This window comes from Pipra filicauda, unplaced genomic scaffold (assembly GCF_003945595.2).
Source record: "Pipra filicauda isolate LSUMZ 115617 unplaced genomic scaffold, ASM394559v2 scaffold36_size6622888_pilon, whole genome shotgun sequence".
NCBI classification, from domain to species: domain Eukaryota; kingdom Metazoa; phylum Chordata; class Aves; order Passeriformes; family Pipridae; genus Pipra; species Pipra filicauda.
Genome location: NW_024104498.1, coordinates 1,749,359 through 1,761,319, shown reverse-complemented (window position 1 = coordinate 1,761,319; position 11,961 = coordinate 1,749,359). Strand labels below are relative to the sequence as shown.

Genomic DNA, 11,961 nt, shown 5'->3' with positions numbered 1-11,961 from the left:
TCCTTCAGGGTCTAAGGCAGTGAATCTAAACAAAATTCTTCTGCTCTTTATGTGCTGTATTAAAAGATGAAAACTCATCCTTGTATGTAAGGAAAACAGCATTTCAGTGATGATCTGACCCAGAGACAGGAGACCAGTTTCCCTATGAAAGATGTTCTTTCATTACAAAGACTATTGTAGCCTAAACATTTTATGATGTATTTTCTTTCCAAGGAACTTTTTTCAATCTCACTGAGCATGCTGAAGTCATTACTAGAGATGCTTTGTCCAGACAGTCTTACTGTAGGTTACAGTTCTGCAGGAGATTAAAAATTATGTATTAGTAGATATCCTTCTAAAAATACTCTTTTAAGTAACATGTATCTTCATCTTCCCAAACCTAGAAGAACATATACAACAGCAAAGGAAATATAGCAAATAATTGAGGGCAAATGATATATAACAATGAGAACTTTTACTGCTGTATTTATTTAAATGAATGGAAATGTCAAAATGTGAAAGCAAAGCACTTCAGTTTGTTCACATATTTTACATTCAAAGGACCAGCAGATTTTTAGTTTTTCAGAAAAATAGACTCCTGTTGTGGTTTCAAAAAATTTGACAGAGACATGGAATATACTTAATGAAGCCTGTCACTGCAATGCATACAATGAAAACCTTGTGTATACAGAAAAAAGAAAAAGAAAACCAAACAAAATTGACCGTTACTAAAAAAAGAGTTCCTTTTAATATAAATAAAATTCAGCGTGGTGCTTTATTTTAACAGACAACACAGCAGTGGGATTTATTAACAACTACATATTTACAGTGCCTCACTGGTAAAAACATTGGGCTTCGCCTGAGATCCCAGGCACTTCCTGAGAAGGCAATGTGGGCAGGAGACTGCTGAGCACTTCACATAAACTGGGTGCTAGAAGGCTGAAATTAAAGCCTGCTTTTAAAGTAAATAAGATGCCATGGGTGGAACTGTTGATGCATCATGTTCATGCTCTGATCTGCCAAAGAGCACTTCAAGTGCTCCCTTTGCTTTCAGCAGATCTGTGGATACTCCTAAGGTTGAGTGCAGGATTGTTCCAAACCCAGGAGCCTCAGAGGAAGACAACTGCTTGACTCAAAGGTGCTCTGAGTAGAGAAAGCTGTTGTAACTGCAATTTTACAGGGGCACATTACCTTGAATTTAAATCTGTATTCTTTTGCATGGCTGATTTCTACCACTTTATTTTTAATTTGATCCTACAAAGTCTGGATTTCAAGTATCTCTTTGAAGTGACAAACCTGTGAAAGGATCTTCTTCCCACAGCCTCCAAAATCATAGTGCCAGTTTAGCAGATCTCAGCCTTTTTGGAAATTAAATAAAACAGGAACCAGATCTTTTTCAAAGTATTCACAAAATAATCTTTCTCTTATAAAATGGCTGTCCCACCATTCTTGTATCAGATCTGACCTCAGCTCTTTAGATCTAAACAGTTCTTTAGAAGTTATAAAAATAAAGCATTGATTAATATACAAATATATATTTCAGAGTGATAAGAGAATAATATTAAACAAATTCCTTTTTTAATCTACTTTAAATTAAAAGAAATGTTTTCAAAAGTCTAGGCCGAAGCAGATCTTTATCTATTGACTCTTTAATGGAACCCATTCCCTGCAGATGGTCACATGCAACTTAATGTAAGAAGCTCATTACTACAAAAGGACAGTGAAACATGTTTCCACCAGCAAAGCAATTCCTAAAATCTGCCGTGCCAGTTGGTTTTTGATATTTTGCTTTCAAGAATTGCAGATATTTTTAATATTGTTGAATTGTTGAGCTTCTTTAGAAATTAGCTTCTTTCCCTGGTCTTTATTAATACTTGTTTTGCAATAATCCATTTTTTTTTGGTATACTGTTTGTATACAAAATAATATAAATGTTCTGCAGGAATGCACACATATGTACAAAACCAGTCAGTAATTCAGTTAAGAGATATGCCTGCTCACTGGGTCATTTCATGCTTTCAAAATACCATATTTTGCTGTAATATCCATAACAACAACACGTGGGTTGCTCCCTTCTTCCACTGAGATGCTTATGGGTGTTTTCCTTCCGTTTATCTCAAGCAGCCGAAGCAGCAAGGAACATTTTTGAACAACCTGTAATACTCTTCCTGAATCTGAAATAAAAATGTTGAATTCAAATAGGAAATAGGTTTATTGCTAGGTCTAGACGTCTTTAAACTCATTTTGTACTGCTCCTGCCTCTAGATGTTTTAAGGTGGGGCTGGTTTTGACCTTAGGACAGAACAGTGAAGAAAGCATCGTCCCGGGGTAAGTGTGGGGACACACTGGATTATTTCATCAGGTTAATGGCACTATAACCAGTTTTACAATTAAAAAAACCCATTTCCCCATGTTTAACACATTAGTTTTAAAGCTGGGAGGAAATATGTGAGCAGGTAAAAACTAGACAGAGGTTCTGTCTCTGCTGGAGACAAAAGCTCAGTTTCTGGGCTGGCACCTGACTGTGTAGGTACATGAGACTGCCTGGGTCACTTCCCACAGGGACTGGAACACTCACCTTCCTGGACAGTACACAAAGGAAAATGAAGATGAACATCCCCTGGAATGCATTGAAGATTGTAAAAAGGTAGGCAGTAACCACGGATCCCTGGACCACGTGCAGCACCCCGAAGATCCAGGTGGCCCCGAGGAGGAACAGGAGGGCGAGGGCACCTCGGGCACAGGACCTGGGCAGGAGAGAAACGTCGTGAGCAACGTGCAGGCACAAACCACTTCCCTTCTGTCTCCACTTCGGGTCAGCAATCCCTTGGCAGCTGCAAAGGCCTGAGAAGTGCAAGTGCACGGGCTGCTCTTCAGGGTGTGCTGCAGCACCGTGGCACGGATGGGCTCACGGGACCCCTTGGGAACAGCAAAGGAGTAAAACTGGAGGGCCTTAAAACACTGGCTGCTTTAATCTTCAGATGTGTTCTCTCTGGTGTACTGCAGCACCATATGATTTGATTTAAATCTACTGTTAGTGTAATTCCCCAAGGAAAAACATATGCCTGTTATGAAGCATTCCCCCCACTTTTCCTCCTCCCCCTTATCTTCCTCAAAAAAATAACCCAGAAAAAATGTACAGTATGCTCTGAGGTCAGTGCATGTGCATGACATCAAAGGATTCCCTGGCTGCCTCTCAGGTTCACTGCAGAGGTGCCAGTTGTAAAACCAGACTTTCTTTCTTTCATTCTTTCTCTTTAAAAAAAAAAAAAAGAAAAAAAATTATTTTTGTTTTTAGAACACAAATACTCTCAAATAGCTCCTGGGTCAGCATATTGATGCTTTAAAATTGTAGGAACTGATTGGCTATGTCTTTTTTTTTTGTTCCAAGATGCTGTAGAGCACTGTTCACAGACTTGAGCAAATTACAGCATGTTGTCTTGGAAATGAAGCCACTGATTACTTTCTTATTCATTCTCAGCTCAGTCATTGCAGGACTTCCTTTGAACAGCAGACATTTTTAGCACTGTTCCCCTGAAAATGAATAATTTTCAACTTCATTAGAACCAGGTCACCACACGAAGCTATGAAGGGTGAGGAATAAGAGAAAGTAATCAATCAAACAATTGCTAAATCCTAACTATAAATCTAGTGCAATGCATTGAAACTGCAGGAGTGTTCCTAAGCAACACAAACAGTGAGTTGTTTTCAATGTTCCCTGTAGTACACTTCAGCTTTTCCTGCACAAACGGTTTTCAAGGTCCCTATAAATCAGTTTTAAGGAGAGTGAGTTGATGGAAAAATCATAGCAGCATGCAAAGTAAAATCCTGGAGAGGATCTACCCCATCCCCCCAACACCACAGGAGCACGATGTCTCACTGCAGACTTTTCCAAGGAACATGAATGGCTCGAGTCTCTTATCTCTGAATTACTTGTTACTTCCAGGCAAATATTTTGGTCCCATTTCAGGCACAAGTTTTGAGATCTGTTTTGGCTTGTATAGAAGCTATGGAAAGAAAAAAAAAAGGACAATTCCTTCTTTAACCTTGCCATCAGCCTTTACCCTCTGGTTGATGTGGGCTGCTGGGATTCCTCATGCACCTCTGACACCCCCCCAGTGTTACTGTACAAGGTATAGCTGGATGGGAATCATGATTGCAAAATGTACTTCCAACTATATATAAGGGGATAACAGGAAAAAAAAAGATCCTTCTTTTTCTACAAATCTTTCAGGAGATTAAACTGTTATTTTTGAATACTCACTATCACCTCTGCCTGCAGTCAAACTTACAGAAGGGAGAATTTGTGTTAAATGGCAAACTTACCTTATATTTTCGTAGCAACTAACTTCTGGCTTTAACATTGCAGTGTGTCGAAACACTTTATAAATAATCACTCCAAAAGCCAACAAATTAACCTGTGGGGAATGAAGAAAGGAACTTTTAGTTCAAACCAGGACGCTTTTGAAGGTCAATAACTGTTAAACATTTTAATGAAACAAGTCAGATAAAGTTTCTGTGTCTCCGAAACCTCCAGAATCCAGGGCCAGGAGGGGAAAAAAAGTGTTTTGATCCACTTCCATTAAAAAATATGGGCCCTGCAATAAACATTGATCACACAGGGATGGAATTCCACCTTATCTCAACTTTATCACTACTAACAGTCTGCAAATGTCCATTGATTTTATTGGTAAATCTCTTTGATTTCCTGCTGAGATTATTTTCCCTAAGCATAGATGTAGGGAAAAGGGAAAGATAGAGAGGAAGGAAGGAAAGGGAAGCAAGGCAAAGAAAGGAAAGGAGAGGAAAAGGAAAGAAAAAGGAAAGAAAAAGGGAAGGGAAGGAAAGAAAAAGGAAAGAAAAAGGAAGGGAAGGTTTGGGAAGGGAAGGTTTGGGAAGGGAAGGTTTGGGAAGGTTTGGGAAGGTTTGGGAAGGAAAGGAAAGGGAAAGGGAAAGGAAAGGGAAAGGAAAGGAAAGGAAAGGAAAGGGAAAGGGAAAGGAAAGGGAAAGGAAAGGAAAGGAAAGGGAAAGGGAAAGGGAGAAAAATCACCAAACCCTCTCTATCCCATGGGTTTTCTCTTCTCTGTCACGTTGATCTTGACAAATATGTGTCTTTTGTTGCTGAATAACATTAATAACATCATACATTCTGAGGTCTTTAGGGTGTGAAAACTTTCAAGTGGCACAAAAAAACTTTGAGGCTTGCACAAAGAATTTTTAAAAAAATCTAACTAATTGAGAGGCTTCTTGCTGTGTATTCTCTCTTATTTTTCATGTTTGTTTCATAGATGAATAATTTTGATTTTTTTTTCCCCTGCTGCCTGTATAATGGCATTGCTTTATTTGAGTTTGAAACAGAGAAAAGTAACTAAAAGAAGCAGTTTTGCAAATGATGCTCAATTATAGTTCTGATCCTCTCTTTGCTTCGCTAGGCTTCACTGATCTTTCATTTAAATTTATGCTGCATTCCTTTAAAAATGAGGATGGTTGCTTTCTTGCTTTTTAAAAAAGTATTGTATTTTGCTTTTCAGCATTTAACATCAGAATCTATTTAAAATGTTAGTAAATGAACCAAAACTTCACTGGATGTCATTCAGATAGTATTTGTAAATCCTTGGTTGTAATCTCTTGGTTGATTCCTGTGGGCTTCTAGCTGTAGGCTAAATAGAATTAATGCCCTTCCCAACTAGTTTCTCCAGGAAAACTGTATGATTTTTCCCCCTTCTTCTTTTTCTTTAAATAAAAAAACAAAACAACAAAACCCCTCACCCCTGAAAAGAAAACAAAAAGCTGCTGTATGGACACAGCATCATTGCAAAAGGTATCACTTTCATTTGTTAACACTCGTTAGCTATGTCCTTAGAACATTTTTGTTGTGTCAAGGGGGGAGCATCTGATATTAAAGCAGGCTCTACTTTAATTAGCTGCATGCTCATACTTTAATACAGCATAATATATTTACAATTTGATAAGACAGGAGATAGAGCTGATTAGCAGTTTAGGGAATTAATCCTTCACTGAATACCTTGTACTAGCGCTGATCATGAGAGCTATTCTGAAGCTCCTTATATTTAAAATTGTAATCTATGATATCTCCTAAACCAGCAATTTTTCAAAGTTAATTATAAGTCAGTCAGCAGTTGTGGGTAATTATATGCAGACTTACTTTTTATCTTATATTTGTTGGCGAATAATATATCAAATAACTCAGTGCACACACTGTAATCTGCATAACCCACCTAATGTACTTATTAAGCTGAAAAAGGTAGCTGGAAATCAAAGTACCAGGAGCATGGAGAACACACATTCCTACTTCTTCAGGAGCTGAGATGGAGCTCACAGCACAAACCAACATGGCCCAACTTCTCCTCTGGCAGCCCCTCACCACGACCACTGATGTCAAACTATTGCCAGGAATAGGTTCTGGGAGAAGCTCCTGGGCCAACTCCCCTTATTTTTCAGCCACATGAGCAGCTGCAGAACCAGGCAGGTTTTGCTGAGCAAGGCTGGGGCAGCACTTGGGCTCCATTTCTCTCTGTCCCAGCGGGGCTCCTTTACACAAACACTGTTTGCACTGTCCACTGCACAGGATAATAGGATTTGGCCCTCTGCATTAAAGTAATACCCATTAACCACGATCTTTTCATTCATCAATCCCTTCTAATGGGAATAATCTGTCCATCTCAGGGGAACAGGAGAGGTTAACACGGGCTCCTGGAACCAGCTGCCAGAGCACAACTGCTGCACCACACGTCTCAGGTAGCCTTGCAGGAGGCAGTGTTACAGGGTAATGAGGGTGAGCTTAACTTCTGAAGCACCAGGTCATTTCCAAGATTTATTAAAGCCTCAAGTCGGTCTTTGCCCCGTTTTGAAGCACTCCATTAATAAAAAAATACCTATAGCGAAGTGAAAGTGCCTAGACTGCCTTTATGCAATGTTTGGTGTCTCAAACCAGAGGTTTTTAGGCAACACAGCATTTTTTCCTCTTTTTTCTCTTCCCCCCACCCCTTTTCAACCTTAGCTAGAGGCCTGGGCAACTGCATTTTGTTCTTTGAGGGGGGGACAAAACGTGATGCAAAAAAGTAGTTGCAACTGTCCCGTCACACGGAGATGCAGCAAAACTTGAGGGAAAACAACAACATGAACTCATGGGTAAATCATCCAGGAGAAAAAAACTAGCTAATGTAAATAATGTGTCAATTGTGGCCTTTAGAGAAAACTGGTAATCCAAAAGGTATTCTAAACTTAATGTATTCTGCTTCAACCCATGAACGTACCAGTAGCCTCAACTATTTCTGGGAAATGTAAAGTAAAAAGTTCATATTGCGTGGCTGGGCTGAGTAGGAACACTGAGAAGCTGGACTTGGAAGGACTAAAGGGGAAATATAACTGATATCCCCAAAGAGTCATACGTATTCCAACAAATGTAATGGGAAGTCAAATCACCTAAAATGCCTGGCCAAAGGTACAAGCGCTTGAGACATTTGAATTTGTACTCAAAACTGAGTTTCAAGTGAGCAGAAATTGAAGTAGCAGGCTGTAAAAGTCATCCAAAATATAGAAAAAGACACAAGGAATCCTAGATCCCCAAACCTTCCGTCTGGAACAAGCTGAGTGACTTCTGGATGAGAGGCACTGAAAGATCTAAAAAGGTTTCAGCTGCCACTTGCCGCCAAATATTGTTTTATACTTACTTCGGTTGTAATCGTGTGTTTTCATTTTTATAATTAAAGCACAATCTTCAGATCTCGTTGAATAAACCTTCAATGACATTATAATTAAGGCTGCCTTGAGGTGACAGGCAAGGTGAATGAGAATGAAATGGCAAACATAAGGCGTGCTGTCTCCGGAGAGGGAGCGAGCTGGAGCGGAGCGGGATGTGCGGGGAAGTGTGGAAGGAAGCGAGCTCAGGACAGGCAGGGCCCGGGGCTGGAGAGGGGCCAGCCTGGGGACAGCTGCGGGGACCAGGTACCTGTGTAATGAGCAGAGTTGCTCTGCAGCTCTGGGCAAACCCCGAGGTGGCCGCAGTTTGATGGAGTGAATAACGATGTTACAGTGTGACACCGCCAGCCCTCGTGTCTTTGTTTGCGGTGTTATTACACGGCTGAGCAGTCACAGAAACCGCTGCGTGTCCTGAGAGGGGCTCCTCGGCAAGCCTAATAGTCTAAAGGGGAATTGCATTGATTCCAAGCCCAGAACTGAATTTTTTAAAAATTTTATTTCTTTAATAAACCACTCCAAACTGCTAGTGGGCAATCAGTGCCCTCAGTCCTTACTATTTCACAAAGGAAACCTCTGGCTTTCTCCCTGCCAGCCCAATTCTGTGAAGTGCTGAGCATCCTCAGCTCTGCCTCCCTGTAATTCAGTGGGAATCATGTTTCACTCTTCATGCTCAGGTGCACTACAGGACTAATTTTAATAATTAATCTATTCCTTTTTTTCTTTTCTTTTTTTAAGTGGTTAATCAAAGACAAGTGCTGATACAGAAACAGCCTCCACTCACAGCATCTTCAGGGGAATCAAGTCTCCTTAAAGGTATTTGTAAAAGTATTTTTAGCTTTCTTAAATTCTAGAAATGTTGTGGTATATTTATGAACAAATGGAAAACTTAAAATGTATTTATGTGAAATAGGCATTGAATAAGGGCAATTATTAGGATCCCATGGAATCAGGATTCTGTAGAATCCTGGGAAACTGCATTTATGTATTGTATAACCCCAGATAGTCTCTAAGGAGACACAAATCTCTATGAGTTGGATTTTATTGTACCCCTGTGACTGAGTTTAAAGGGAGGACTGTAAGTGTTCGGTACATCTCTCTCAGGGACGTCACCTGTGTGAAGGGTCAGAAAGATTTAGGACTTTGGAGTGACTTCTGGCCCCATTAAGCCCATGGTAGAACTCCAGTTAAATAGTAAAACTTCCACTGCCACCAGCATTGTCAAAGCTTTACCAGTACACACCACAGAAAATGCCAGTCTCAAGGGATTCACTGGCAACTGGGCACTGCTGCAGGTTCACTCTGCAGGTTAGCAATGGCATGTGTCATGGGTGCACACTGGGGCACAGAACAGGACAGGGAAATTTTCCCACAGCTGTTTTGGGGACCCCCATGGTGCAGTTCCCATGTTCAGAACTGTGATGCTGATGAGGAAGATCCAGCAGGCGCAGAAGGAAGAGCTCAGAGCTACCTGGAGTGGTACAAGCCCCAGGGGCAGATCTGACCCACAGCATCAGTCTGCATAATTTCCTCTTGTAGGAGAGAAAAAGCAACTGAAAATTCAAAGAGATTTCCTAATCACCTTGTCAATAACAAGGAGGCTTTGCCAAAAGAATTAGCTCTGTTCAATTAGTCATACGTATTTTAGGATAGGATGGGCAAAGCTCTGTGTGGAGTTAACCTGCCTCCACCTACAGCTAGGATGGCTCTGGGAATCTGTTTGCAGGTTTGCATCCCTCCCTCTGATCTCCTACTGCCACGGCTACCTGAACAGAGTGATCCTGCACAGGCTCCTGCAGGGAAGGAGAACTGTTGTGGTGTATTTATGAACAAATGGAAAACTTAGAATATATTTATGTGAAATAGGCATTGAATAAGGGCAAGTATTAGAATCCTGCATTTATGTATTGTATAACTCCAGATAGTCTCTAAGGAGACACAAATCTCTATGAGCTGGATTTTATTGTACCCCAACAGTGGGCATGGGTGGACCAGGATGCTGCTGCTCTGGCTTCTGCTCCTGGCAGGCTTGGGGCTGCCACAGCAGAGAGCACTGAGGAACAATCTCATCTGTCGTCTAAGAGAATTACAAACTTCTCTGTTGATTGCTAACTGTGTTCTGGAAACCAAGTAATAATATAAAACTGAGCATGTAGCTCCTAAATGTTCCAAGCCGTTGGAGTTCTGCTAATAGCCCATTGCTTAGCAACTGCTATATTTAAAATAGGTCCTTAATTCCAGTGTTAAATGTACGTGTTTTACATACTGGAAGGGTAACATAATGTTCTGTCCTCGAGTAAATATGATGTTAGTGCTTCACACTGCATGAAGCTCTCTCTGTGTAGGTTCAAAATGATAGTTATTTTTAGTTGAGTGCTGAATAGTATGAACTACACAAGATTTAATAAAACATGCAAAACATCTGTCTGCAAATAAAAATATTTGCACTCATGTTGAAGAGCTGTAGTTTCTTTCATAATTAATTACAATTAAATTGTAAGCTACTGAGTGAAGTGATATATCATCATTTTGCCCCTTCAAGATAGCTGACAGCTGTCAAATTTGACAAGACATCTTTTTTCCTTCTCTTCCCCTTTCCTATTTCCAAGCAAGACAAAAGAGCACTTGAAAGCTCAGAGGGGAATGGTCCATCTTTCATGGTGGTAGCTCAGTTAGCACCTGGGCACCTGGTGAAAGGAAAGGGATCAGGATGGGGCATTCAAAAAAGATTTGTCCAACACTTTTTTTTTTGTTGAAAAATGTCAGATCATTAGCACTGAAAGACATTTACTGTTTTAGACTGTGCTTTCACCAACTAGGACAGCTTTTCTGAATAAAACCAGAAAGGACTCTCCTGAACAATGAAAATCCCTGTGGACAGGGCATTTATAAGGGATGTTGGAGACATGGGCACAATTTTCTGTTCGACTTAATATTCAGACTGGGCTATGACCCTTGGTTTCTCCAGGCTCTCTACAGGTTGTTCACTGCTACTGCTGCATCTATTCCATGCCATATAAATAATTAAATATTCACTGGAGCAGGGAGACCTGGATTTCCCTCATCCCCCAGTTCCTCATCCAGGATTATCTAAAGACAGGTTTGTTTTTTTCACACCGGTGTAATCGTTTAATATGAGACTGAGTTTTTTGAGGGTACTTCCAAGACACATTATTTATAGAATGAAAAAGGAATAGGTAATTTCATATATGGTATCCCCGTGTAAAAGATACACCCCAGCCTTTCAAAAGTTATTAAAACATTTCAAATACCAGCCTTTAAAGGCTCTCTAGTGTTACAAAGAAGAGAAGGTATAAGAAAAAGGTAGCTAATTCTAAAGACTCAGACATACTAGTTCTGATTCAGTCTGAGCACTTTACATTCAAACTTCAAAAACGAAACCCCCAAATCATTCCCTTTCCCTTTCTTGGTCTCCGTCTCAATAATTGATGAAACCATCTATATGCTGATGTCAGATCTCACAAAAAAGAATGAGAAAATTTCCCCTGCTGCTCTCTTAGGCATATACTTGAATTTTTTACATATATCATATTGAATTTGGCTCTTTCAAAAAATGTCTGAAGTTCAGAGCAGCTGTATCTGTATCAGTCTGTACAATGACCCTCATTATGAGCGTTTGAATTAATGAGCTTGTGATGGTCTGAGTTCTGCCACGGAGAGCAATACATTTCTGTCTTTCTGGCTCTGTGGCTAATGGCTGGGTAAAATGACAACATCCAGTGGGTCATCGTTATTTCAGTCAGGGGAGGATGGAATTAAGCTATTTAACAATACAACAGTTTAAGCTTCAAAATGGAAATGTATGCTATATTAATTGCATAAAATTGGACACAAGCTGGCAGTCAAACAGTCTGGGTTTGTCTCCTGACTGATTTATCTCATTACCATGTCCCCAGTGAATATATCTCCTCAAATGCTTTAAGTATACAGCAGCAGTCTTCTCTGGGAGTAGAAAATGTAACAAAAACATTGATGAATCCCCTTTAGGCTATATTTTGGGGAAATAGTTTCAATTATGCAGGGTTAGAATGTTATGGTTCTAAGATTTTAATGATTTTGCTTGTTTTAAAAGTTAAAACATAACTAAACAAGTTTATTTCAAACCCTGTCAGGAAATATAAGATTTTCACATAGGATTGCATATGAGTACTTCAAAGTTTTCTTTTACATACCTCGAGCTATAGATTTAGACTCAATTAAGTAGTTCCTTTATATTTTTAGAACACTTATAACAAGTTGTAA

At 39.9% G+C, this 11,961-nt stretch overlaps 1 protein-coding gene across 2 annotated transcripts in view; it reads right to left on the bottom strand.

Annotated features, from left to right (window-relative positions):
- Positions 1–437: 437 nt before the first annotated feature.
- ADGRL4 (adhesion G protein-coupled receptor L4) overlaps positions 438–11,961 on the bottom strand; it is a 76,492-nt gene continuing 64,968 nt past the window's right edge. Inside the window, exons 14-16 of one of the 2 annotated variants that reach the window (XM_027744048.2) lie at positions 4,306–4,397; positions 2,558–2,726; positions 438–2,153 (exon numbers count right to left, since the gene is read on the bottom strand). In XM_027744048.2, the coding sequence (XP_027599849.1) occupies positions 2,091–2,153; positions 2,558–2,726; positions 4,306–4,397 (324 nt within the window). In that variant the 3' untranslated portion in view covers positions 438–2,090. Of the gene's footprint in view, positions 2,154–2,557; positions 2,727–3,293; positions 3,987–4,305; positions 4,398–11,961 lie in introns of those variants that run through there. The other variant, XM_039384737.1, reaches the window with a different exon arrangement.